A 27,191-nucleotide genomic window follows, 5' to 3' on the forward strand; every position below is an offset into this window, starting at 1 on the left:
TTTTCCAGCAAGTCCAACCACTACTTAGCTTTAAAGTAAGTGAGAAAATAAGCTGGAAATAAGTGAGACAAAGCATGCTGGAGCCTCTGCCATGTCAGAAATACCTCCAGTGCCCGGAGGAACAGGTGAAAGATCCTTTTCTTGTCCAACAGTGCACAGAGGGATCTGTGCCAGGGATGCATCTTAGGATGGACACGGATCTGGCTTTTCTGTTCTGGGATGTGGAGGGGAGAGGCAGGAACTGTGTTTTGACTCCTGGGACTATCCAGCAGAATAAATCCTTGAGGGTGATCCCAGAGGCTGCGCTTCTTCTCCAGTGACTGTTCTCCGAGCCCACGCACTGAAGACAGGCTTTGATGTCCAGCTTCCACCAAGTGAGGAGAAACTGAGACCAATTTCTTCTCCAAAGAGACGGCCAGCACTTCTGGCAGCAGAAAGACTCCCAGGGCTGAGCAGGTCACCACAGCCTGCTCCCACCAGGAGCCTTATGGGGCTGAGGATGATGGTTTACCCCTCCATCTGCTCCCTCTGTGCCACCTCAACAAGCTTGCCCAGGGTGACCGATCCACATCAGCGTCCATCCCAACGGGGCTGGCTACGCCAACCCCACCATCGCTCCCTCCTCAGCTGGGACATCCCCTGCTGCTTCCAACACTGGGACCACCCAAGTACCCAGGTCCCCAAGCAGAGCTTCTCTTGGCACAGGGACCGCAGACAGCGATGGGGACAGTGAAGATGACCGCAATGAAGATGACCTCAGTCTCCCCATCCCTGCCATTGTGCATGGAGACGCTGCAGGCTCTGCCCAGATGCATGCATTACTCCAGTGCCAACACCTTGAGATGTTCAGCCAACTGCAAGGGGTGGCTGATGTGCCGTTATGACCTCTCCTGCCTCTGCCATGTCACCTCTCTTCTCTCACCCACCTGCACTGGGGCACTGGACATGTCCTGTGCTGCTGGCTCCACCACTGAAGCACCAGCACGGGTTCAGGTGCTGCCTCCTCTCCTCTGGCTGCTTGCCAGGACAGGCTGAGCACAGGGCCAGGGCTGGCAGGAGGGAGGACAGCGTTTTGGCCCTCCAACGGAGGGAAAGGGGCTGTGACATAGAGGAAAAGGGGCTGGAGGCTTTTCTGTGCCATATAAATGGCATAATGAGGACACTATGAATGTGGAGACACCTTTAATCTGGAAAGCAATTCCAGATGATGTAACTTCCAGCTCCTGCTAAGGGGTTGAGCATACGCCCAGAGCTCCGCAGCTGGGGCAAGGACCAAGACAGCTCTCCTGGGCACTCCCAGACAGTGTGGAACAGGTAAAACCAGGGCGAGACAAAATAAAAGAGATGTCAGTGCTGTCCCACGTAGGCTGACCCAGCCCCAGTGCCTGGGCTGGGGACCCAGCTCTTGCCTGGGGACAGTGGTCCACCTGGGCTCGACCTCTGGGGGCTAATGATGGGTCACTGCAGTGACACAACCTTCTACCCAAGCCCACCTGCGAAGAGACACAATCCCAGGGGGCTAAAACCTCCACGTGTGGGAACCGGTGAGTCTCAGGCTAAGCTAACATCCCAGTCACTATTTTTCCAGCGGGACATTGTCCCTTGAGTCCTGCCCAGGTGGCCCACAGCCTTGTCACAGGTATGTGATCTCGATGACATTGGGCTCAGCACTCCCACAGGGAAGCTGATGCTTGCAGGAGCACTGGCAGCTCATGCGAGCCGCGTCCACACCACCCAGCTCCCGCGGGCAGGGCTGGGCAGGCAGCTTCTTCTGGGAGCCCAGCTTCTTCCAGTCCATGAGGTGCACCCCATCGTCCAGGTCCTGCGGCATGGGCTCGTGGTAAAGGGTGATCTGGACAGTGCGGAGGTGGGGGCCGTAGTGCACCACGACAATGATAAATATGGCCAAGAGGACAAAGATGACGACGATCATGGAGATCGTGGGCAGGGCATCAGATTTCTTTGTCACGCTCCTGACAACAGAGATGGGAGTGAAGGGAGCTGGATCCTGGGGCTCAGGCTGTCTCAGCTGGCTGCCAGGCACAGAGGCGTTCATGGCTGAGCAGGCTGACCTGGGACAGAGAAACACGGGGCGGGAAGGGGTGACCACCAAGCAGAGACTGTCCGATGTCCTTATCTCCTGCCCTTGCGTCAGCATCTCCTGCCTGCACGTGCAGCTGCCGGGGAGTGGGACCATCTCCTAAGTGCTCCCAGCACAGGATGAATTTTGGTGGTTATAGCTGGGGTTGTAGGGCTGATGCCCTGGATGCGTTCAGCCAGGGAGGTGGTGCCCTGCAGCCCCTTGTCCTGGACACATTCGGCGTGAGGGTCTTCCCTCCCCACTGCACCTCACGCCCCGGCTGCAGCCAGGGATGGGAACAGGGAGCCCCCGGGGAGGAACCCCCCACCCTCCCCTCTTCAACCCCAGCCCCACGCTGCTAATCCAAACCCAAACCCCACCGGGACCTCCCTGGGAGACCCAACCCCACCAAAGCACACCACAGGGCACCCCGGGTGGGAGCAGGGGGCAGCGGGGGGACAGCCCTCCCCAGCCCCGCAGGGGTACCTCGGCGTCCCGGCTGCGTGGGAATCATCATCTCCAGCGGCGAGGCTGGGAAGCTGAAGGCAGGACCAGCAGGAAAACCTCCAGGATGGTTCTCCAGTGTAGGAGCAGCCAGACTTACCTCAGCGGCTGCCACGTCACGCCTCGGCCCCACACGCCCCGCCGGGACTCCCCGGGGCAGAGGAGGAAGTGCCCGCTCATCCCACGGGCAGGAGAGGTGCTCCTTTCCTTACCCCGTGCCACATCAGCGCCACCGCCCCCTCCCTCGCTAACACGCACCCTCGCTGGAAAAAACCCTCCTCTCGCCCGCTGCAAGACAAGCGCCCTTTTGTCTGGGGGAAAAGGACCTACCACCCTTTCGACGGCACTCATGCCACCTCCGGATGCCTAACTGCAGGAAACCTCCCTCCTTCCACTGACTCGGCGTTAAAATTTAATGCGGTTAAGAAACGGGTGTTAAAAATCACCCTTCTGCATGGGAGCTCTTCGCACAGCCCAGCAAAGTGCACCCACACAATGCTGCGGGCTGGAAGGACCCTTGTCCCAAGAGGTGATGCAGCCCCAGGGCTGATTTTCTCTGCGGGGGGGGTCCCACTGCTGCAGAAGGACCATCTGTCAGCACTGCTGTGGCCAGCAGCGGTGTGAGCCCACGGCAAAGCTCTGGACCCTGGGCCAGGTCAGTGCTCGCACAGGTCCCCTCTCGCACAGGGATGCTCTCGAGTCCGGCAGCATTCACCCCTGCCCCTGGTCTGGGGATGCCGTGTGGTCAGACCCTTTGCCACAGTGACCCTGAGCACACCTCAGAGAGAAAAGGTGGATCCTCTGGAGTTTTAGCCATTACAAAACATGTCTCCCCATCTTTCTGTCCCCAAAAACCACTGCTCTTACCTGGAGGCTCTCAGCAGACAAGCTGGGGTGAGTATTTGGGCTCTGTCTTTCCTGCACATGGGGAGGACGGGGTGGGAAATGTCTCTTCCCCCATCCAGCTGAACCCAAAGAGATCTGGTTGCTTCTGGGAATTTGCACTCATTTCAGGATTCAGTAAAACCTTAATCTACAAGCGTAATCTCTGAGCACGACATCTGTGCGATAGAGAGAAAAAATGTTGGGGGAGGCTGCTAACAGAGGCTTTGTGAAAGCAAAGGCGGCTGTGGGATGCTGGCTGCTTTGGGCCTGGTGGTTTGCTGGGCTTTTTGGAGGTGACTGGAGAGACTCACTGAAATGCAAGGAGCTGCGCAGCACACAGGACATCGCTCCCTCCGTTCCTGCCGCCGTCTCCTGAAAGCAAGCACCTTGCCAGCAGCATAAGACACCCCCTTGATGTGCTCCATGCAGAGATGGAGCAGCCCCATTGCCCTTGGTCGTGGCTCTGCACCTTTCCAGGGGGCTGTGGGAGGGGGCTGGACCAGGCCACCGAGCCAGGAGACACAATCCTGTAGATGTCCATCCTGAATACCCACACAGACCCTCCGAGACAGAGGGACACAGCAGCCGTTCCCATGTGGGGACACTAAGACCCTTCTCCTCCCACTAAACACCCATTCACATCCAACACGGGGCAATTTGTTACCTCTGAAGTTCAAACTATGACAGCAGAGGACAGACAGACAGACAGACAGGACATGCATAGACAAGTCCATCACAAGGTCAGGGCCAAGAAACAAAATGCCACAAACCCCTTGGGCTGGGTGGGGGGCAGAACCAGCCCAATTTTCCAGTCCCTCCCCTTGTCAAGGAACTGGGGTCAGGGTAAGTCAAAGGCTGCTGTGTGCTGTTTGTCCTGTGAGGAAGGATGCTGCTGTTACCTGAAAACCAGCATCCCAAAGCCAGCACCGCCGGGTGCCCAGACTTGCTGGAACTGCACAGGGAGGCACAGGGCATGGGGCAGCACCGGCTGCTGAGTTAACCCAGCCCTACAAGGAGTAAATATTTCCAAATCACTTCTGGAGATGTTAAGAAATCCTCTCTCAGTTGGGAGGGGAGGACCGGCTCCTCCGGTAGCTCCTGGCCCAGGAAGGACCAGTGCAGCCTGCAGCCCTCACGGCTGATGCAGAGCAGATTGGGTCTGGGATGAGCATCCTCACCACAGACAAAGCACCTCCCAAAACAACAAAGCACCATCAAGCAGCTACTGAGGCCCAAAGCAGGGCAGGCCCACTGTGATGCTGCTCTCCCCCGCTGCGAGAGCCGAATACCCCAACAAATTGATGGCGAGGTTTCCTTTGCCGTCGGTAAGCGATGTCTCACATCCTCTCCAGCCATAATGGGCTAAAAAACAAAGTTCCCCTGTGGATTCAGCCCGTTTCCTTCTATTCTTTAACAGGAAGCTCTGTGAGAGTCAGCCCAGGCAGGCAAATCGCTCCTCACCCTCCTGTCCCTCCCGGGATGGACAGAGCCTCAGTGGGGCTGCAGAGCCACAAGCCACCGAGAAGATGCTGGCTCTGTCCGTCCATCCGCTCCTCTGGCTGTTGGGCTGCGCGCTGTGCCAAGGTGAGATGCTCTGCTCACACCCTGGGGAAGGTGAAGCGGTGCTGGGTGGGGGGATTTGGGGAGCCCAGCTTCATCGGGGGCACCAAAGGGAACCAGCCAGACATTCGAACCTGTAGGAGCTGCCATCAGAAAGCTCAGTCTAAAAATTCAGGGGTGGCAGGAGTCAGGTTGCTGGGAAAAATGTGGTCATACCAGGTTTACAGGGTTTATTTGATAGCACTGGAATAAAAGGATTTGTTTCCTGGTTAACAAAAGGAGTGTTTCTGCTGAGAGTTGCGATGCTGAGGGATTTTGCAGTGACTTTTGTCAAATAAGCATAAAGATAGAACATTTAAATGTACAGGACATTATTTTCCTTAAAGGTGTTTTTTCTTTGGCTGATTTTAATTTTTCCTCTCATTGACATCCATATAAAGACCATGTGCAAGACTCATGCAGAACATGCCTCATACTTATTGTAATAACTCTGCTCCTTTGTGATAATTCTGCTTTAACTTCATCCCACATGAGTCACGGTGTGGGACGAAGGAACCGGTTTCCTGCTCTAAAGGGTGACAGGTTGTTTTTTCCTACATCATCAAGCACTTCTTGTGTTGCTGACAGCTGTAGTAGCTAGGACCTGAAAAGCATTCAAAGGAATATAGAAACAACATCATTGCTGCTTCTAATAGACAACACCTTAAAAAAAATGTCTCCAGTCCAAAGTTTTTAGCATTAAGCCACAGAAGTTGCCTATGTGTTACAGCCACTGTGCTGGCAATAATGAGATTTTTAAAAGGCAGAGAATATAGAAACCGATTCAGTTAATAGCTGTGAAATTCTGAGAACACACAGATTGGAAAACTCCTCTCTTCATTAGGGGCGATACTGCTGGCTTCAGCAGAGGGGTGAACTGCGCCTGGTATCAGACCAAAGGTTTTGAGACCCCTTGGTCATACTGTGATGCTCCCTAACGCCTGCCCAGAATGCTTTTGTTCCTCTTAAAACTACTTGGCATGGTTTTCACGGGTCCCGAGCACACCGCTTTGTCCTCTGCAGGCTGCTCCAAACAGTGGGGCAGGGCCCGCTCCCACGAGATGCGCACCCTGGGCAGTGATAACCGTGCTGCTGATGCTCAGGGCGCATCCGCTGCTGCACTCGTGCCCCTCCAGCTTCCATCAAAACCCCCTTCCCCCTTGTCATCTATGCTGCTTCACTCTTCCGCGTTGATCCGACAGTCTTGAAATGGCTTTTTTAATTTCATAGCAAAGTCACTGAGGTGGGATAGTACTTGGGGGGAGAAAGTTTCTGCGCAGGCTTAGCCAAAGGGGCAGGGATGGGGTCAGTGATGCCGCTGGTTTCCTGACACACAGGCAGCTGGAGAAGGGAATTACGGGGCTCTTGAACAAGACAGAAAAGCTCAGAAGCCTCCCTACACCTGAGGGGATAGAGGTAACCCTGCAGGAGAGGCAGAATTTGCGTTGGCTGGGAACTAATACCTGACTGTTTCCACACAGGCCTTTGTCTTTTATTCTCTTTATTGTGTGCAAGTTTATTAATTTATTAATGAATTCGTTGTTTCTTAATTTAAACCTCTAAGCTCACACATTTATTTCTAAAGGGAGGTTCAAATACTGTTATTTTGAAATTGCTGAAGTGGGAAGGTTTGGAATATTTCCTCCCCCAGAAACACTTAACAGAAAATTTGTCCAAACAAACCTCTTCCTATGAACCGTTTCCATTACAATGGGCAGCCATTTTCCAGACAAAAGATTTCCACTGAAAAATTTCTCCCTGAAGCTGATGAGAACCCAGCAGGATTTTCCCACTGTTGCTCCATCCACTGGTCTCCTTATCTGTGCCACTGCCAGTGGATGGATAATGCCATGAGAAGCATGGCATATCAAAAACATTTTTATATGTTGATATATATTTTTGATACAACCAAAAACATGGGGTGCAGCTAGAGGACAGACATTCAGCTACCAGGACACCTTCCAGATACAGTACTTGCATCCTTAAACCAGGGCATCCAGTGCTTCCTAAAGCACTAAAGGAGAGGCCAGCACAACCCTGACGATGAACAAGGAAGAGAAAGCAGGGGGTGGTTAGGAGAAATGTTTGTTCACAAAACAAACTGCTCCCTTCTAGTAACACGAAACCCTGCAGATCACTCTGCAGTTCTGACCGAAGTGGCTGGAGATGGTTTCCAGGAATTATGTCCCTTTTACAATAGGTGAGTCAACAACAGGTGTCCTTGGAGGGGACAGCGCTGGTAACCTAACACTGGGAACGCTCCTGCTGGGAAAGCCAAGGCTGGACTTAAGCCTGAGGCTGGAAAAGGGAGATCTGTGCCTTACAAAAACCATCACTGCCAAGCCTTGGCTAGCAGGTCTTGTTACCTCACTGCCCAGAGGAGCCCTTCCCTCTCAGCATGACCCAGCCACAACGAGGAGGAACTGCCCATTCGGGGGTTTTTTGTACACTAATGGACTGGGGGGGGCTGGTTTTACCTTTCAGCTGAATCATCACAGCACAGCAGAAAGAAGCAAAGTCCTCTCTAGTATCTCTGGCTGCAGGGGTGTTTTGCCCCTAATGCCGGTAGCTTTGCCCCTAATGCCGGTAGCTGGTGAAATTTCCTACAAACCTGGTAAAACACCAGGGATGCAGTTAAATGGCGCTGTCTTACTAGCAGTTGGATTTCACAGGTTAGGAAGAATCTTCGTACCTCTTGATGGTGAGAAACCACTGGCTTGGGACCCAGTTCCCTGAGGCCAAGGTTGCTGATTCAGGACACAGTGACAGGACAGGGATGCTGCAGTACAGGAGCAAAGCTAATGGCTTGCCACTCTGGGGGGCAGAGGGAGCTCAGGTGGAGCTCTTTGTTGCAGCAGTGTGGAAGAGGGGGCTGTGGAGGTGTGGAGCATGTCCACTCACCCTCTGGAGTGAGCTGGGCAAACCTTTCTGGCACTGGGGACAGCCCCTGGGGACAGGCATCACCAGTTCTTGGCAAAGGAGGGAACCCAAGGTGGGTCTCCCCCACCTTTCCCACCACCATCAGGCACAACCACAGCCCCTGCAGGCTCCCGAGGGCAGCACAGCCCTTGGTAAGCAGCTCCAGGCATACAATTCAATGAACTCCTCTCATGCGTTAGCTAGAAGTGACTGGAGTAGATAGAAATCCTGGAGTCACACTGGGATTAGTGGATTAGAAATGAGGGAGAAGCACATCACAGCTGACAATGCATCGGGTGAGGACACAGGGCCACGGGGCTTTGTGTCTGCCACTTACCACAGCCACGTAACACTCCTGTGCCTTGTTTTCCCCAGATATGAAATAGGGATAGTAAAAGTATCTCTTCCATAAAGTGCTTTGAAAACTGGGAATAAAACCTAAGTGATATCACCAGGGTCACGCACCTGAAATCTGGACTCAGAATGAAGCTTGTCAGGCCAAGATGCTTTACCTGCTCTTTGGCTGCTGCTTCTGCAAGACTCAGCACTTCAGGCAGCAGCGGCATGGTGCCTCCCCGGCACTGGTGCTCTGAAATGACTGCAACCAGGCAGGGACATCCTTCAGCTGCTCCCCTGGGGTTCAAGCCAGAAAAGAAAGTGGAAAGAATAGGAATTATGAGAAATTCCTTTGGCACCAGCCCCTTACACACCTTGTCTCCTGGGTCACTAGGCGGGAGCTGAACCAATCCCAAGCAGATCACATTCCTGCAGGGTGGTTCACAAACACTGTGCAGACTGGCTGGTACCAGCAACACACAGATAAAATACGGGAATTCTTGGAATTACTGGAAAGAATAATAAATTTGTGAATAAGCTTGGAAATGGTAGTAAAGAGCCTCCATGAACTTGGGGGAAGCAAGATGTATCTGGAAGGCACCTACCGCTGAGCCACCACGTTGGCTGTGGTGCCGCAGGGGACGGCAACGCTGTCACAGGGCGCCTGCCCCGAGGTGCAGCGTACAGGCAAATATAGCAGCTGGATCACACAGCACTGGGTATAAAATCATACAAACTGATGAGGACCGCCTGCAAGGTGGCCTGTAGAACGGTAGGACCTTGGTTGGTTGCCTCACCAAGGTGTGAAAGAGGCACTGCTGAACTAGCCTGCAACTCCTGACACTCCCTCTGCACCTCAGTTTCCCCATCTACAGGAAACAAAGCATAGCTAACACTACCCCTCAAAGTGCTTTGTGATCTGATGATGAATAATATTATTTTTAAAAAACTGTAGGCAGGCAAAAAGCACACATTGGGCTCCACCTCCTATTAAGCCTGGATAGGCGGTCCCCCATCTTTCATTTGAACTGGGCATGGAGTAATTTCCTTCTCCAAAACCCCAGACCCAGCGTCAAACCCTAGGAGCAGCACAGCCAGAAGGAGGGCAGGACCCACGTCACCAGCACTGCAGAGACAAGGAGCAAACACAGAGCTCTAAGACAAGCAGGTTGCAGAGGAAACTGGAACCAGTAAGCAGCTGGAAGTGTGACAGCACAACAGCCTGATGGGTGTTTACTCCCCAAACACCATGGAGCAGTGGTGGTGCAGCCAGGAGAAAAGCCATACTGCTTTCCTCTTACAGAAGCAACCACTTTTTGTGGAAAAAACAGACCTCAGCACGCACAGTGATGTGTCAGAGCCCACTCCGTGCATGCGGTTTCCCCACACTGTTTGTCTCCCAGCTTGTTTTCTACATTCAAGTGGTTTTTAACTGACTTCCGCTAAGATCAGTTTCCAGAACAGCTCACCAGAGAGGAGCACAGAGCGTGATGCTCAGGGAGGATGCCCAGGCCTGAGTGCAGCCTTTGAGGAGGGGCGGAGGAAGGCTAAGATTAATTTTAATCACTGACAAGATCCGGGTTTAATTCCCGGCTCTCTAAACTTTCCATAACACTTTGGCCAAGTCATTACAATTCAGAACCACTTGGCAGTGAGCTGCCAAACCCCCCATGTCATCTGGGAGTTAGAGGCTTAAATACCTCTGTGGATGTGGGACCTGATTTAGGCTGTCAGTTATCCAGCCTGCATAATGACACTTTCTCTCCTCCACAGGAGTTCTACCTTACCTTTCTGCTGTGAGACCTTCAATGCAGAGACACCTTTTTTAGGTACTGAATAAAATAGGACCTAGACTTTTGCAGAAATCTCTGCTTTCCACATTTCCTAATACAGGATTTTTTCCTTGTGAAAGCCCTAAGAATTGGTTGCTGTTGATTTCTGCTACTTCAGTAACTGCTGTGTTTCACCCAGGAAACAGCTGCACTTGTGTTAAGCGGTCAGTATATTTTTGCCATAGGTCATTTCACAGAAGTGGCAGTATATGAAAAGTCTAATTTTAGGTGGCTAGGTCTCTTTTCTGAAAGCGTTTATGCAACCTGCAAGCAGAGGGTGACACCAAGGTTGGTACAGCAAGGCTGCACAATGCCCCCGGGGGCTCTGCAGCTCCCTGCCATGCAATGTGCTACCGGGGGCATCACCACATGTCCCCCCAAAACTGCCAGGGAAGGGTAAGAGTCCAGCGAGTCCAGGGTTACACATCATCTGGGATAGACAGTCCCTCTCCATCACCAGTTCCGAGAGCAGAGGACCAGTCCCCATGCCATCATACTAGTGCCAGCAATCCTCCCCTGTGGCTCCATCCCTCTATCAATGCGGACAGGACAGCACAAGCCCTTCTTGAACCTCATCCAAACCCTGCTGAAATGTTTCCAACTGCTGGCGCTGGTCTCTGCTACAGCAGTGCTGCTATACAGAAGCTCTGATGTAAAGTTTGGGGGTTTTTACATGGCAGTGCCTCTCTCGTCAGCAGCTGGAGAAACCACTCTCTAATTGATTGCCAAAAATAATACCAAAGCAGAAATACCAAAAATTCACATTATTTTGTTTCAAATTCTTCTCTTTTTGTGCTGAGGAGTGAGCAGAGTGAGCTGCTGGCTCTGGGAACATCTCAGCTACTGTGAAAGAAGGCTCCGTGGAAAGACCCCTCTGCTCTCAGTCTAACACTCACATCTAACTGCACGGAAAAACTCATACAAATAACAGAAATCCAAAATTCCCCTGCTCATCCTCTGGAAAAATTAACCAAAAAGCAGCTTGTACTGAGTCAGAGCTGAAATGCACCTGCAGCTCCGACATGCTCCTCTGCGGCCCTGTGGCTCTGGTGGGCAATCAGGGGGTTCCCATTATAGCAAGAGCAGAAAGCTGTATTTCCCATCAAAAATCCCTCAGCAAGCTCCCTTTCTCCACCTAGAACTGCAGTCTGGCTATAAATCACTTGCACCCAAACATGCAACAAATATCTTGGCAGTGCTTACACTCAATGGCGAGTCATTAGAATGGCTTTGATGTTTATTGCAATTACAGCTGCGCTGGCTGCCTCCTGATTATTATTGTTAGCTGTTTATACAGCCAGGGCCCTCTGTGGAAGGGAGCAGGGCCGTGCTGGCAGCAGCACCCGGAGGAAATGCTTTCTAGCACCGTTTGCACGAGAGTCCCCCGGGATGTCTGCAGGGAGTCACGACGCGTGGCACATTTTTGTTTGTACCCATCCTGCTGCCCAGCCCCAGGAGGTGACTTGAGTCTCTTCCTGCATTGCGCACGTCCGTCCCACTCTGATGTAATTCAACCAGGATGCTAGGCACCTTCACCAAAAGAAAACACCTAATATTTGATTATTTGAGTTGGCAGGGAAGGCACAACAAGCAGCAGTGGCCAGAAGTCAGAGCCAGACCTGCTCTGCTTTGAAATAACGTGCAGTTGTGGTTTAGAGAAGCCAGGGACATTTATTCCTGAGTAAAGTGGCAAAAGGGGATCTCCACCCCTTGGCCTCTTCACAGCAAGGCCAGTCACTTCTCCACAGCAAAGCTCAAACGCAGCAGACCAGGGCAAGTATCTGCTTGGCCAGGTGAACTCCAGGGACTGAGCAGTAGAAAAAAATTGCTTATTCATCTTATTTACAATAACTCCAAGGTTTAGTTTAGCAAACGGAGAGCTCCTTATGAGCCCTGGTGTGACCTTCAGTGAAGGGCTGAGCTGTGGTTGAAGAAAGTGTTGGGTATCATCCTCCTCCTCTTGCCCTAGCACCAGGGATGCTGGAGCTGACCCATGAGACAGTCCCATCAGTGATGGCAGTACAGGGTGATGCCATCTGCCTTGGTCTCAGCTTCCTCCCTTTCCTGCAGGCTCTGTTCAAGCTCCTGGATTTCTCCTCAGCTGCACCAAAAATGGTGGAATAAGCAGCCAGCTCAGCACCTTTATTACCTTCTTCCTTTAACACAGACTAAGCGTAGACAATAGCTCTTTCTTCAGTGATTCTTGATGCTTTCATGTGTCATGTACAATAAAAAGCACCTGTGATAAATTAAAAAAGAAAATGTGTTACAAGCAGCTACTCCTCCCCATGAGAAAATAAGACAATGGCTTCTGCAAGGGAATTTTGGAGAAAGAGGAGCTGATTGAGCTTGGCAGCTGCTAGAGGATACTGGCCCCCATGCTGAGATACACATTATTTTTTGTGCTGAATGTACAGAGTATCTTAAGGCATTTGCAAACCAATGTCCAGAAATTGTGTTGTAAAGCAGTTTAAGAAGAGGAAGCCCAGTGACAAAGAGAAAACCTGGCAAACTCTTGGGATCAATGGAACCAGCCCAAGTCACCACATGTTCTCTGACTCGCTGGGCCCCTGGGGAGCAGGCAGTGCCCCACAGCATCCCAGGCAACAGGGCTGCAAAGAGGTGTACTCCTCTTCCTCAAAAGCAGCATCTCTACCTCTTTAAGAAGGGCAAAAGTGTGCCTAAAAGATCTTTTTTTCCATTATATTAGCCGATTTAGTAAGTGATGTTACATCTATCCATAATCTTGTCTATGCTACTAGACTGATACTCATTTAATCTGCTCTTCGAAACCTGCAGAGAAGGTTATTCCATGATTCTCTTGCACAATCACTCCTAGCAACTCAGTGTCCTTATGTCAAGGCAGTTTCCTATTGCAGGAAAGTATTCCCTTTTCCTTGTTGCAGTTAAAGTCCTTGTTTTCTGGGCCTGTTCCCAGTGGGTTTAGAAAACCAATCAGTCCCTTACTCTCTATGTAATTAAAGATCTGATTATATCTCCTCTTTCACGGACTGACCAAGACAGATTTTGCCAGTTTACAGCCCAGTAAGCTAGAAGAGAAAAGCATGGAAAAGATCTGAAGAGTCAGGTCTGATTTTCACAGCCAAATCCTATCTGGAAAGAGACCATGTTTTATTATGTATTCACTGTGGTTTACACACTGTTTTGGTTCCTGTTTGGCTGGGATCATTGTCATAAAGCCTCAGACAAGAAAACAATTATGGCTCTTATGCAGTTACGTGAGAAAAATGAGATCAATCGGGAGCTCACTACACCCAGATGGTCCCAAGGGGTGGGCTCTGAGCCAAGCCCTGATAACCCACACACACTGGATGCTAAAGATCTCATTCCAGAACCACAGCACTGTCAGGGCATTCATCTGACCTCTTTCAGACATGTACAGCATAGGTACCTCCTGCAAAGTTCATCACCTACATCACCTCTACAGCTCCTGGTAAGAAATGGGCTGTTGCACGCCGTGGCTCCTCTAGCCACAGCTAGAGCAAGGTAGAAATCTGAAATAGGTAAGGTAAGGTAATAACGTGGAGATCTGAGGTAGCTCAGAGCAATAAAGTTTTGGAAGTGCCTGGTCCTCTGGTGAGAAAGAGAGCCTGTAGATGAGCTCTCCTGCAGGCTGGCTCATGAGAGATGTAAAGCAGCGGGTGAGATGGATCTCACACACAGGGATGACAGATTCTGGCTGTAAATGGGCGCACAAGCACTGCTCTGGCTAGCACTGCATTGCTGGATCTCCCCTCCTGCCACCCCACAAGGCACAGCATCCTGCAAAGGCACCACACCTCATCACAGACCACTGTTGCAATCGAGCTACGTGGCATTAAAAGCGGAAAGGGAACAGTATGCTGGAAGGATTCAACCTTCACTGCTATCTCTTTTCATCTGAAATCTTTAGTGCTCATGGGTCTCTGGTGAGATGGATCGCCGGTGGGATCAGATTCAGCTGATTTCTGTAGCTGTAATTTCTTTCATTAATCTTAACTACAGACAGCACCAGGATCACCAGCATTAACCATATAAAAATACCAATTAGGATGTGCATTTCCAAAACAACAGAGTCACCTTTTCAAAGTTAAGCCAGCTGGGTTTGATTTGAGCATTTAAAGTGCATTTTCCAGTTCTCGTCCCCAGGCATGGGAACTGGACATTTCTTTCTCCTGTTTTAAATGGTAGCATTTTTAATTGGCATCTCATCTAATCATATGACTCCAGGAGCTAGGGCTTAAAGAAAAACACCAGAGATCCTGAGAGCAGGCAACATGGGGGACTGGTGCAGGGATGCCAAACAAAAATACCTTTCAGTTGAGCAACCGGTGGCTCAGTGTAACACCCAGAATCCCGGGAGAGCAAAGCCTTGCACAGACCCACAGGGCTACCCATGAAGGCAGCTCTGAGTCAGCACCAAAGCTGCAGCCCCCTCGCTGTGTCCAGGCTTACACCAGCACAGGGCTGCAGCCAGGGTGCAAATACACAGGACAGCAGGATCAGAGGTAGGAGGCAGGAAAGAAAAACAGTCTCATCATCTCCTAGAAGCCTTTACAAACCTGATCAAGTGTGTGTCTTTAACACTTTAAACAGCCCCAGAATAGAGGTCAAGCAGCCTTTCTCCACCAAGACTGAGCTGGAGGCAAACAGGTCACGGGGAGTGAACGATCCCACTGATTTATATGGCCTTGCACATTCCCCGTCAGAGAGGAAGACGGCTCCCTGAAGGGTTCAAGCTCCATCTGGGAATGAGGGCGTTTACCCTGGCTGAGTAAACTCCAGCACTAATTTACTCAGAACCTGATAGTTTTGCACTCAGTGTTTGCTACTGCTTCTTTGCTAATGTCTTTGGGGAAATCATGTATCTCAAAGTCGTTCCTACAGAAGATGAGGAAAATCCAAACCACACAGCAAGAACACCAGTGCATTAGTGACAGTCACAGATTAGCACCACTAATATTCTTTTTCTTTCTTTTCAGGTACTACAACATCCAACTCTGTCCACACTGTAACAGGTACCTTCTGAGCTGTGAGCTGCTTTATATGTCTATTTGAACGTGGATCCACATGCCCATGTGGGGATGCAAATGGAGAGTCCACAAACGGGAACCGGATAAAACTCCCATCTGCTGAAGCACATCCTCCCAGGACACTGCGTTGCCCACCTTTGCCTGCCCCATCTATCGTCATTCACCCCTCGATCTCCAGGGGCCATCAAGGCCACTGCGCCCCAGAGGATGATCTTGCCTGGCTCCCCTTTTTGTCTGGAAGGAGCAATGCAGTGTTCCAGGAGCCCTAGTGAAGCAGAGGGATCCTGCCTCATCTTTGCTCCCCGTTTCCCCCAGCTGTTCCCTAGCAGTTAGTGTGCTCTCCTCCACGGATCCTCAGAGCCAAGGCCCCTTTCCCACAGGTCCCTGTGGCCACACCAGTGACAAACTCCCTCCTTAGCATCTCTTGCCACCATCACTCTTTCAGCTCTCACTGGCTACAGTGACCTCTTTCTGGACAATCCTTCAACCCTTCCCATGGGGATGCTGCCAACAAGGAGCAAGTGTAGGAGATGTCACCTCCATGTCTCTCTGCTTGTGTTACAGGTCAATCCCAAACAACACCACAAAGCCCTGAAGTAAAGAACCATACCACAGGTAATGCTCATCTGGAGACCTAACAGTGCAGCTCAGGGGCATCCTAGCTCATAACTGGTCTGACTTTCAGTCCAGCTGGGCCACCTGGCAATAAATGGGGCTGTGCAGCTGCAGGTTAGATAAGAACAGTGGTGGGGAAGAAGCAGCTTTTGTGGTATAAGGGCTTCTGATCCAGTCAGTTCACCCCAGAGGGATCAAGGCACAGAGGTGAGCAAGAACAGGGAAAAACCACCAAACTGAATAGGGAGCAGCAGGGTCAGCAGGTCACAGACCAGGGAAGTCCCTGGGCACACAAAGGATGCAACTGTCCAAGCCCGGGCGAGGAGCCGGGCCGGGCACTGCCCACGTTGCTGCATCCTCCCACCCGGCATCAGCCACTCTGCTCCGCGGCCGTGCCGCCGAGGACCGCCGGGGGTGCACAGCACAGTGCCCCGCACACAGGGCTGCCCTTGGCTCCTGCTGCTGTGACAGAAATAACAGCAATGAAGTCATTGTGAGAGCTTCCCCACATTACACCTACCCGCCAATACTGCTTTCTTGACAAACCTGACCACATTTATTTTTATAACTACAAACTTTCAGTACTTTGTACACCCTCAGCACCTTCCACACAACAGGTCAACACGTTCCCCATTTCTCCAAGAGGAAAAGGGGAAGCATGAACTGAACAATGTCTGTGGCAGCACAGGGACCGAACACTGCCTCAGCTCTAATTTAGTTATTCATGCTGGGGATTTTGCTTTGTTATCTACCTCCATGGAAACAGCAACCACTCATAAGGACAGAAAAATATTTAAAAGTAATATGAACCTCTGAGGAGTTCCCTTACTTTATTCTCTTTTTTCTGCTCTTCTCTGCTGAAACCAGCTTTAGGACACTACCACATGCACGTGGCCACACAGAAGCCCTGGAAGTGGGTTTAGGGAGGTGTTAGCAGAAAGTTACATGTTTCATTCTGAAAATACACAAAACCAAAGAAGGGTTACACAAGAAGGGATCTCTCCAACTCCAGATCCACCTCTGTCAGTCTACTTGGATCTTTGGAGACAGATCTCTTCCTGCTATGTTTGAGAAAAAAAAAAAAAAATCTTTCTGAGAATAGCTACCCCTCCAAAGGGACCCCAAAAATATAAAAGAAAAAGATCTCAAAAAGATCTCAGATTCTGTTTTCATGCCTTGCAGAATAAATAAATGTATTCCTAAAAGGGGAAAAAACCAAACCACAACCTTAAAATATTTTCACTCTTTTCTCACTTCTGCTGGAAAGCCAAGAGAAGTCTAGATAATGAACTTGCCTATAAATTCCAAGCTGGTGATCCACTCTTCCTTGCACAGGACTCATTGAAAAATTTTTCTTCTCATGTCTTGCTGTGGATCATGTTCTTGCTATGCAGCTTTGAGCAGGAGGTTGAGGAAGATGACAGAGCCTCCAGACCACTGCAAGAACAAAATTATTTGTGTTTAGAGACTCTCAGTGAAATGAAATGTAAGAGTTAGCATTTGAGATAACAAGCAAACAAACACATGGGTGTTAGGCAGCTCGAGCCAGTTAAAGTGCCCAGTGATAAAAATACCTTCGTTTTCAAGGCAGAAAAAAAGCAGACTTTCTCCATGTGTCTCCTGAGCTCAGCACCTCTGTACACTAAAAAAAGTAAAAGCTAATGCCAAAGAACAAGAGCTCCCCGACTCTGAGCAGGACAAAGGTTATTTTCTTGTCTACTCATGCCCGTGCTTTCCCAAGCAGATTATCCATAATTCCCAAAGAGTTGGAAGACTCTGCAATAGAATGCCCTCCTCCAGGCTGTTTCGGAACAAGCTTGTGGTGAGCAGAGCTCTTTGAACTAATGCTATGCTTCCTCTACAGAGCCTTTAGTAAACTCAACACCACCAACCAACTTGAGTCTCACCTCTGTGGGTCGAGCTACAGCCAAATCCTCTTCCATCACTACAAAACTGCCAGAGCTGACTGCGCAAGGTAAGTATGGAAAATTCAGATTTTTGCTCAGGCAGGACTTGTGTACACATCCCTCCTCATCCAAGCTCAACAGAGGGCATCAGAAAGACTGGGCTAGTCCATGCCATGCTACTTATTCGTAGCAGCAGCTTTTGAATCTCTCTGAGTCTTTGCTAAAAGAGCAGCTCATTCCAGCTCCCCAAGAGCACAGGGCTGGACACAACCATGACCTAGATGTGGCAGCTGCACAGCAAGGCCCTGTCAGAAAGGCCAGATCATGCTTTACCAGGTAATGTTTTGTGGAGGAGCTACAGTCACCCCAGCCTCCCTAGAAGACCTCTCCCAAGCTCACTCTCTAAACTGACTGCACAGCTTGCTAGCTGGACATCTTGACATTGGTTTGTCAAGTCTCAATGTCTTGGGAAGGGAAGTCTCATGCAAACAAAGTTTTTTACCCCATGGAAACCCAACAGTTCTCCATAGCACAATTAGTAGCAGCTTTAAGAGTTAATTCTCCTTTCCCATGTTTTCTTTATCTAGATGATAAGACTAGTGGAAGCAGAAGCACAGCAGCTTCATCAACTCAAGGTACTTTGTCCTTCTATAGAGTAACAATGTTTAGATAATTTCATGGCAATTAGTTTACTTGATTCACATTGTGCAGGTTATCTAAGCACTAGTCTTTATCTTAGGGTTGAACCATCAGTAACAGCCAAAATAATGTCTGTTATCCTTACAAGCAGTGATAAAACACAAGACCAAATGCACTTAACATTCTCTGCATGGGATGAACTTGAACAGTTGAAAGACTAATCTATGTTTAGGAAAAGGGAGCCCTTTTAACACCCTTTAAAAAAAAAAAAAAAAAAAAAAAATTGCTTTTGACAGTTTAACCCACCCTGTAAGCAAAAATTAGAGAATTCAGTAAGAGTTTTCTCAGAATAAGGGCAGCATCCAAGAGAGTGGGAAGACTGAAATCTGACAACTGAGCTGATTCCCCATTACAGATTCAGCCTCAAAAATCTGCAATGGTCAAGATGGAAACTGCTTTGCCTCTCCAAGTACCTGTCAGGTCTTCTCTAACACAAGCAAGGTTAAAAACCCGTGGTCAGCTCTGCCTGCACAGATGTCCAACCAGCATGCCTATGCCCAGCTAAGCCAAGAGCCCTTTGCATAAGAGCAGATTGCTATTAATTATAACCCTGCTTTGTATCTGAAAAGCTCCATACATCTTTGACTATAGAAATGTTGCTGATGCTTCCAAAAGTGAAGTCTCGTATTGTTTAAAACCCAACACGTCCCAGGGATGGGGTTGCCATGCCAGGCTCAGCAAACCACAGCTTCTGCCCACCACCTAGAAGAACAATTTCAGAATGAAACAAAGGGTTTGATGATTGGTGAAAAAAATTGCACAGACCCTGCTTCTCAGGACTGTTCTTCTCCATGTGGTTACCCATTTCTGAACCGGTTTGATCTGTTATTTCATACTATTTCCCCTTTTTCTTCTTGCTTTTGGCAAAATTACATTCAAAACGGTGGTGTTTTCTGCAAGACAGGAGCCCCAGTTTCAGCTGCATGCCCCGCGGTCCACTGCAGAGTGCCAGGAGCTGTTTCACACTTCTCCAGGCGGCACATACTTTTGGCTAATGCTGCTCATGGGAATGTGGGGATGGGAATGGAGGAAAGAAGATCCTGCGTGACCTACTTCTGATGATCTAAAGTATCATTTTTAGTCTTCTGACAAGGCATGTAGCTCTTCATTAAGGTCAATGCAGATAATCTGGCCCCTCAACACACACCCAGAAGGCAGCAAAGGGTTTTTTTCCTCTGTACAAATGAAACACATCAGTTAGCTTTAAATTTGCTTGCACAGGCATTGGAAGCAGCTGTCACAAACCAAACAGTTTCATATAAGGCAGTTCATCTCACTGAGAACTGGAGTCCTTGCTTGAACAAACCTCTGTGCTGCCACAGTTAGACTATATATGGGTACAAGTTAGCCCAACTCAAACTAGCTTGATTATTTCTAGATAACTCAGGACAGCATATGCACTAACTCCAAGGACAAGGTGAACAGTCAATCCACACACATATTCTGCAGAATTTCTTCCCCAAGCAGACTTTTTTTTAGTCTCAACAGTTATGAGTAATAGCAAATCTGTAATCTTCCCAGTTCCCTCTTCTAGTATTCAACTGCTGTGCCTGCCCAAAAACTGCATCTGGAACTGCAAAACCTGAACAGTTTATATGAGGGTATTTGAATTTGGGTTCTCTGAGTTGCTATTTGGACATGGAAAATAGTACAAAGTATGTTCAGCAGGAAGGTTTTAGCCTGATTATGAATTCCATGTGTTCCCGATATCACGAGCATTACTGTGAATCTGTTCTCCTCTCCAGTGTGTCCATTAATTCTTTTGGTTACTAGATTACACTCAAGGACAAGACTCACATTCTGCGTTTCTCTATGCAGGTCAGGAGCCCAAGAGAAATGAGAGTACCACAACACCAGCAACTCAAGGTGCTTCCTCCTTTTCTCAGAGACATGGTTATCGCTAGATGCTTTACAGCCCTTTTCACAGCCAACAGCAAGGCCACCATACTGCTGTCTTCAAGGCAGCATGGTGAACAGCCGACGCTGGCCATCCCATCTAGCCCTTGAAAAGCCTGTAAAGCTCCACAGAAGGAGCACGTTGAAGCAACCTGTTGAGCCTGGGAACAGTGATTGTGAGTCACAGCAGAAAAGGTGACACTATAGCAAAAGGTTGTAAAATGAGGAAGACAGGACAAGCCTCCTCCTCAGATACACTGCCAGATCAGTCCTTCACCTGCCACGCTCAGCTTCATCACTAGGGCCCCAGCAGAAAACCCTGCGGGTGTTCTCAGACGATAAAAGGGGCCACAACAAGGCAATCCAATTCCCACACAGGTCTTGGTCACTTTGCTGTTAACGTTGATGGGGCTGACCATGATCCGACATTATTCTCTTCAACAAAGCCCAAGTGAGAGTTGGGTCCTTTAGCATTGCTAGGAATCCTCTTGCCAACCTTGGAAGAAAGACTTTATTTAAAACTACCTTTTTACCCTCTTGTAGGCACCTCAAAGCCAGTCACCTCAGCATCAAAGCCCTCTGCCTACTTGCCTGAGCCCACTCCAACAGATGAGAAATCACCACTGACAGTGGCTGCTTTTGGTAAGGTCTTGTGCATCCTGGGGAGAGGAGGGGGATCAGTTGTGACAGACCACACTGTTTTGGACACCCAGTTTCAAAGATGTTTCCCTGGAGATGGCTCCACAGTTTTCTTCTTCAGCATGCCTGGTCCGGGAGTTTTCAGAGTGCAAGGGAAAACCCTTGAGAAAGTCTTGTCACCAGAAGGCAATAAAGCACCTAATAAATACTCCTAACATGCCCAGTATACAAGGGACAGACAATTTCAACATCCATTATGGCTACATCTGAGCTTGGGATCTTGCTCCCAGCACCGGTGTTTGCCCCAGCTGCATGTTTGGATAAGACCAGGGCACAAATGACCCCGTGCTACGCCTTTGCTTCCCTGATAGCGTCTAGAATAAATACACTACGCACCTGGAAGCTTAGACACTTTTTTTCCCCTGCAAACCTGCTGGTACTTCATTCCCAGCCTGCCTTCCTCTGTACAGCTGCACCCTGCTTGGCAGGAAGAAGCCAAGTCCTCCGCATCCTTCAGACTGTGGAAGGATGGAGCAAGAGATGCCATTCCTTAACCTGGCAACAGATTTGAAGACAGGCACAGGGTAGATTTGAGAGACCCACTCTGCCTTGGGTGATACTGTCCCCCTCCTCCATGAAGACAAGTGAAAAAAACAATTTTCTCATTTCTATGACACTATAGGAAAAAGTGTTATTTCAGAAGCATTTTTAAAAGTCAAGTGTTAACTTTTTAAGTATCATTTGCTTATATCCTCCAAGGAAAGCCACACGAAGTCCTGAAGCAGTCTTAACAGGACAGGATTCCCATGCAAAGAATAATTTGATTTACGGAGGCCAGATGTCGGAATCAAATCTGCACTTGGCCACTGGTTAATGAGACAGATAACATCATTCACAGTCTTTAGCTTGTCTCTCCCCATTATACTATATATTTACCTGACTTTATACACCTTTAGGATAACTGTAGTAGAGACATACTGACTTCAATCAATCCCCAGTGTAACCAGCTGACTTCTGCCCCACTGGTACTGCCTTACCAATTAAATAATCATCAGAAGCCCTTTGAGGCTAAAAGACAAGAGGCTAAAGCCATTTGCTCTAGTGACTACTTACTTCTCTGCCTATTATGTACCATGCTCATTTTAATTAAAATACTGATTTCCTACCCAAGTTTTGATGACAGTCAAAGTCTTTCCACTACCCCTGAAGCTGAGGACAGGCATGTTGTTATATCCACCACAGACAGTTCTCTCCTCCATCCCCAGGTGTCATCAGCTTCATAGTTATCCTGATAGTGGTCGTGATCATTCTGGTCAGCGTGGTCAGCCTGAGGTTCAAGTGTAACCACTCAAAGGACTCAGAAGGTATTTGCCCGGGGTCATCTGTCTTTTTGTAATCAGTCATCAGTTTCTACATGGATCTGGCAAATCCTAAAAGATCATTTCAAAAAGCTTATACAGTGGGGAGGGTTGAAGCCAAACTGGAACACAGATTCAGCAGTTAGGGATGTAATGTGACCACCTCTTCGGAGCCCCAGCCCAGACTCATCTGGCTGAAGGGAACAGTCTCAAGTTTGCTGCAGTTAAATGTGCAGAATTCCAGAGGTGGGCAGCTCTTACAGCAAAAGACACGGAGCTTTCCCTCGGAATCGCATTTCCCACTAAGCAGTGCCCACTAGAGGGCAAGGCTGCTCTACAGCAAGACCAAGGGATGCTAGTGACTAAACAGGCAGCAAAGTGTTCAGTCCTGCCTGGATGTACGTTAGTTGAAGAATTTTCTCTAATCAACTCTCAAATATTCCCCGTGGTGTTTCTAATCTCATTCAGATTTCATTCATAACCCTGTACAACGCAATTCTGAATATAGATGACTTATTTTATTGCTTAGCTGTGATGTTTTCTCACCTATCCATCACCAACTGTCCTCCTCTCTCCAGACAAACAGAAACCAGGAACCTCCATGGTATCAGAGAGGTAAGGCTGTTCACACTATTCACATCCTATTGAAAATGACAATTTTATTCCAGAACTAATTTTAACAAGGAAAAGAGGCTGCTTTGGTTCTGTCAGGCAGAAGCATTTCAAGACTTTTTTGAGACAGTAAAAAAGCAAAATGAGCAATGACAGCACCTCATCTTCTGCCTGATCGAATCAAAGGTAGAAGTTCAATATTTAGTGGCCTTGTTTCAAAGCTGCACTGATATATGTGAAGACTCATCACCTTCCAAAAGCAGTTTGCTTGTCTTTTTTTGCCTACATACAGGCTTGAGGCATAAACTTGGGTTTCTGGATCTCAAAGCAGCCTCACTGAGATGAGATCAGGTCACAAAAATACCTTCCAAGTCACCTATTACTGTTATCTAGCAAGAGCAGGATAAGGGGGGCCCAATCCAGAGACCTTTGGGAGAGAAGCACCAAGTGAAGGATGGTCCATGTGAACCCCATGGTCCATCACCGCTACCCAAGAAGAGAGGCTGCACATGTGGGAAAGCAGCAGGAAACGAGAGCTGGAAGGGACCAAAACATGTTGCTTCTACTTTTCCATCCAATAGTTTCCTACTATCAGGTAATAAACCCTTCTTTGGAAAGGGGCAAGGGACACAGGGAGCAACGTCCCTAAATATTTGGGTCCCAAATTTGCATCAACATCAGTGGTTCCCAAATACCCTTAATGATTGTGATCCCCAGCCACGGAGGCAGAATTTATCAGAGCAGAGGACGGTGCCCCCAAGGCACGCTAATCCCCCAAATCATCCAGTCTTCACTGACACTAAGTGCAAATCCCAGCCCTCAGGGTAGGGAGAAAGGGGAATTCCACCGTTCTAACCCTTGTAACTCTCACTCTTAAGAGGGACATGGCAATACATGAGCAGCAGCATGGATGTAAAAACATCCAGGGCTCCCTTTGTATGACAAATAAGGGCATAGGGCAGAGGGATACAGTAATGTTTCCTTTTGTTCCAGTTCTGGTAATGTCTGCAGGGCTAGGTGGTCATTCAGGCACTGAGAACCAGATCCAAACTGCTCCTTGATTCTGCCTGCAAGCAGTGACACGGGTGACAATGGTGCTTTCTGACAGGCAAACCAGCACCCATCCAAATTTGTCTGAACACACTGCTTGTTCCCCCAGAGATCTCTGAACCTGTGTTCAGACAGGGGTTGAGGAATTTGGCTCTAAGGATGGGCCTCAATCAGGACAGCAGTGCAAAGGGCAGCACAAGTCAACCCTGGTCCCCTGCACCAGCCAGCCTCAGCCCTTCCTGTTTGCCTCCACTTTTGTGGAAAGGAACTCTCTCATTTTCCAGAGTAGCTAATACTGCCTTCTCTTCTTGACAGCTGCTCGGCAGGCACAAGCCAGAGGGATAACAGTATCACTCTGATCTCCATGAAGAACATCAACATGAACAACAGCATGAGTTACCCACCGTCAGAAAAGGTTTCCCTTTTAAGCCTTGCTTTTTAGAGAGCTAGCTGGGGATTATTCCTCTTGGTGGATAAGAGAATGCCTTTGAGGTATTTCTTTGCTCTCTTATTCCTTCAGAAAGGTAATAAAAAAAAAAAAAAGCTGCCATCAAACTCCTAAAGGTCCAAATCTGGTTCCAGTGAGCCTGGTGAAAGTTTGGATGCCCATCTCAGGTTTATCCAAGCTGCCTGATCTCAAGGCATCAAAATATACCTCGCGTATACAGGTGCCATCACCTAGGGGCAGTCATCAGAGCTAGAGTGGCTTGTCACTAAAAGAGGTAAATAAGATAGCCTTAGTGAAGTCAAGGTCTAACCCTCTAGTCCAAGCTTACCACACTCCTGCTCCACAGGTGATGTTGGAGCACATGCCCATCAGTACTCTCAGATCCATTCCACACAAGTACTTCAAATAATCTGAAGTGCTAAACTAGCACTGGGACTGGGTTTGAGGAAACACACTGCTTAACTTCTTTTGCCAGCCCAAACATGCTACTTGATGCACCATGTTTTGTTCCTTTTGCAGGTGCTATGAAGCCAAGGGCACAGAGCTTGAAGCTGACTCGTGACAACCAGCAGTGACTCTAGGTTCTTTTTTTTTTCTTTTCCTTGGAGAAAGAGCAAGGGTAGACTTTATATATAAATTATTATGCCCTTTCTGATCAGTACATTTACAGTAGCATCCCACATAGCTTCTTTGCCTGGGGTCTAAGGGCTTTCTCCAGTTACAGCCTGCCATACTCAATGGTTGATATCTAACTCTATTTTTTATATGCCTTCAAATCCTCAGATTATTCCAGCAGCAAGAAGCACCAAGGAACCATCTACTTCGCTAATAAACTGCTGCCTTAGATTACTGGCCTTTATACTCTGTGCCAGCCAGTCACAGGCTCATTAATCAGTATAGCCCCACATTGAGTCAGACCTGTGCATTAGAAAAGCATGATCTGAAGCTGAAGGCCTAACGGGATGTAAATGGCCAAGTGCTTGGCCAAATCCCAGCCCAACTGCTCCAAGGCCCTTATCCTTGGTGCCCTCATTGTCCTCACAGTGATGAGGATGATCATAGCCACCTACCTTACAGGGTTGTTGTGAGGCTATGGTAATCAATGTCTGTAATGCATTTGGAGAGCCATGAATTAAAGGTGCTGCTGAAATGCAAACTGCCATCGTAAATACTTTATTATTAGTAAGTGAGCTTCAGGCAGGCAGACTGCTATCTTCCCATAGGTCCAATGTGCTCAAAGAAGACTCATCTTAAGTGTAAAAAACAAGGTCTCTGCACAGACAGGGTTTTATCTGAGTGTGGAAAGGAGTGGCCACAAAATGCTGAGCTACTTCAGCTCCTGAAGTCTGGCAGCCTGAGTTTGCTGGAAGAGCTTCTATCTTCTATACCATCACTTTCCCAGAGCTTCCTGATAGACCAGAAAAGCAGATGCCCCTTCCAGTTCAGCCAGAGTACCCACTTTATGGCAATACTGAGAATCACCAGTGCCCCCCGAGTCCCACGATAATGACAACAGTCCTCCATTAGCCTCCACAGTGCTTGCATTGGGAGCCATCTGGTTCACAGCCCAAGCTGGCTCAGACCAAGCTGCCAGTCACTTTTACCACCTACAGCAAAATACTTATAAGCCGAGTGACTGAGGATGATGGAGGCATCAATACCCACCCTCCACGTGACCATAACAGAAACGATGCGCTGTTGGGTATTTCTGGAGGTCTCAGTTATTCAGCAGCATATCATACTAAAGCACTAACTCTGCAACTGCCTTTGCCCATCTTCACCATGACTCCTGCTCGCAAGCTTCACCAGTTCCACAGTCAACACAGACCGCCAGAGCACCTCACCTACCCGGCAGCAGCATGTTGAGATACTGCCTTCTCCTAACATGACCATCAACATCCATCAACCCTGAAGGTAAACTGTGAAGCCAGGGATAAAAAAAGACCTAACTAAGCATTCAAAATAAGTATTACTGCAGACATTCCCCTGCACAGTTCAATGAAACATAATAATTTAGCCTGATGTAATTTTATAGGATGGATAGGAGGTGTTTACCAGAATGTACAGTGCTAGAGGTAGCTGTGCTTTGCAGATGGCAATTAAGTGTTCAGCAAAATAAATGCTAAGTTTTCACAACTCCTGCTAAGATGCAACATACTTTCTATCTTTAACATATGCACCAGGACAAGCTATTTTTTCATAATGAGGCTTTTCTGGTAAAATTCCTGAAAAATAAAATTACATCACTCCACTCACCAGCCTCCACCCGACTGGTGAATTTGCTCAAGCCCAAGATCCCAGGTGATTCCCAGCTAGGTGGATCCAGATAGCTCCAGATCCCAGAGGCCTGTGACTTGGTGCACGGAGCCTCACAAGTAGGTTTTTAGTCCCAGGAAGACACCACAAAGGCAGCTGGTAAGCACCAGTGGTATCAGGCATTTCAGTGAGTGTCAAGCTTTAACTCATCTCCCCTCCTGCAGACAAGGAACAAATTTCCCCAGACCTCTGAAGACTGTCCCATGGAATCTTCCTACTGCTTTTGTTCTCCTTCCTTTGACCTCCTTCTTCCCATAGACTCTTGAGTCTCTTGGCAAATAACCTAAACCTGCTCCATTCTAAAAGTGATCCATATCCAAAAGCAAAGCTCCAACTTCGACATTGTTCAAAAGAAAGACTAAATAAAAAGTTAATGGAATATAAAAATTAAATAAAAAATAAACAATGGAAGTGATGTGACCCCTAACTTCCAGTTGCTGCTGCTCACATGAAAGGAGAGGTC

At 48.7% G+C, this 27,191-nt stretch overlaps 2 protein-coding genes across 4 annotated transcripts; one reads left to right on the forward strand and one right to left on the reverse strand.

Annotated features, from left to right (window-relative positions):
* Positions 1 to 2: 2 nt before the first annotated feature.
* SMIM33 (small integral membrane protein 33) lies at positions 3 to 3,559 on the reverse strand. 3 transcript variants are annotated; one of them, XM_074916264.1, is made up of 2 exons: positions 3,452 to 3,559; positions 3 to 2,072 (listed from the first exon to the last, which is right to left on the reverse strand). In XM_074916264.1, exons 1-2 carry the CDS (start codon positions 3,508 to 3,510, stop codon positions 1,634 to 1,636), a joined length of 498 nt encoding a protein of 165 aa, XP_074772365.1. In that variant the 5' UTR covers positions 3,511 to 3,559; the 3' UTR covers positions 3 to 1,633. The 3 variants fall into 3 exon arrangements, with proteins under 3 accessions (XP_074772365.1, XP_074772366.1, XP_074772367.1); XM_074916265.1 differs by lacking the exon at positions 3,452 to 3,559 and adding an exon at positions 2,567 to 2,783; XM_074916266.1 differs by lacking the exon at positions 3,452 to 3,559 and adding an exon at positions 2,685 to 2,704.
* ECSCR (endothelial cell surface expressed chemotaxis and apoptosis regulator) lies at positions 3,151 to 27,176 on the forward strand. Its single transcript, XM_074916262.1, has 12 exons — positions 3,151 to 3,239; positions 4,887 to 5,053; positions 15,138 to 15,173; positions 15,753 to 15,803; positions 17,668 to 17,778; positions 18,298 to 18,345; positions 20,228 to 20,275; positions 20,849 to 20,947; positions 22,210 to 22,308; positions 22,881 to 22,917; positions 24,280 to 24,379; positions 24,932 to 27,176. The coding sequence occupies exons 2-12, from the start codon at positions 4,996 to 4,998 to the stop codon at positions 24,938 to 24,940; spliced, it is 696 nt and encodes a 231-aa protein (XP_074772363.1). The 5' UTR covers positions 3,151 to 3,239; positions 4,887 to 4,995; the 3' UTR covers positions 24,941 to 27,176.
* Positions 27,177 to 27,191: the final 15 nt, after the last annotated feature.

The sequence above is a fragment of the Athene noctua genome, chromosome 12, assembly GCF_965140245.1.
Source record: "Athene noctua chromosome 12, bAthNoc1.hap1.1, whole genome shotgun sequence".
Classification (NCBI taxonomy): Eukaryota; Metazoa; Chordata; class Aves; order Strigiformes; family Strigidae; genus Athene; species Athene noctua.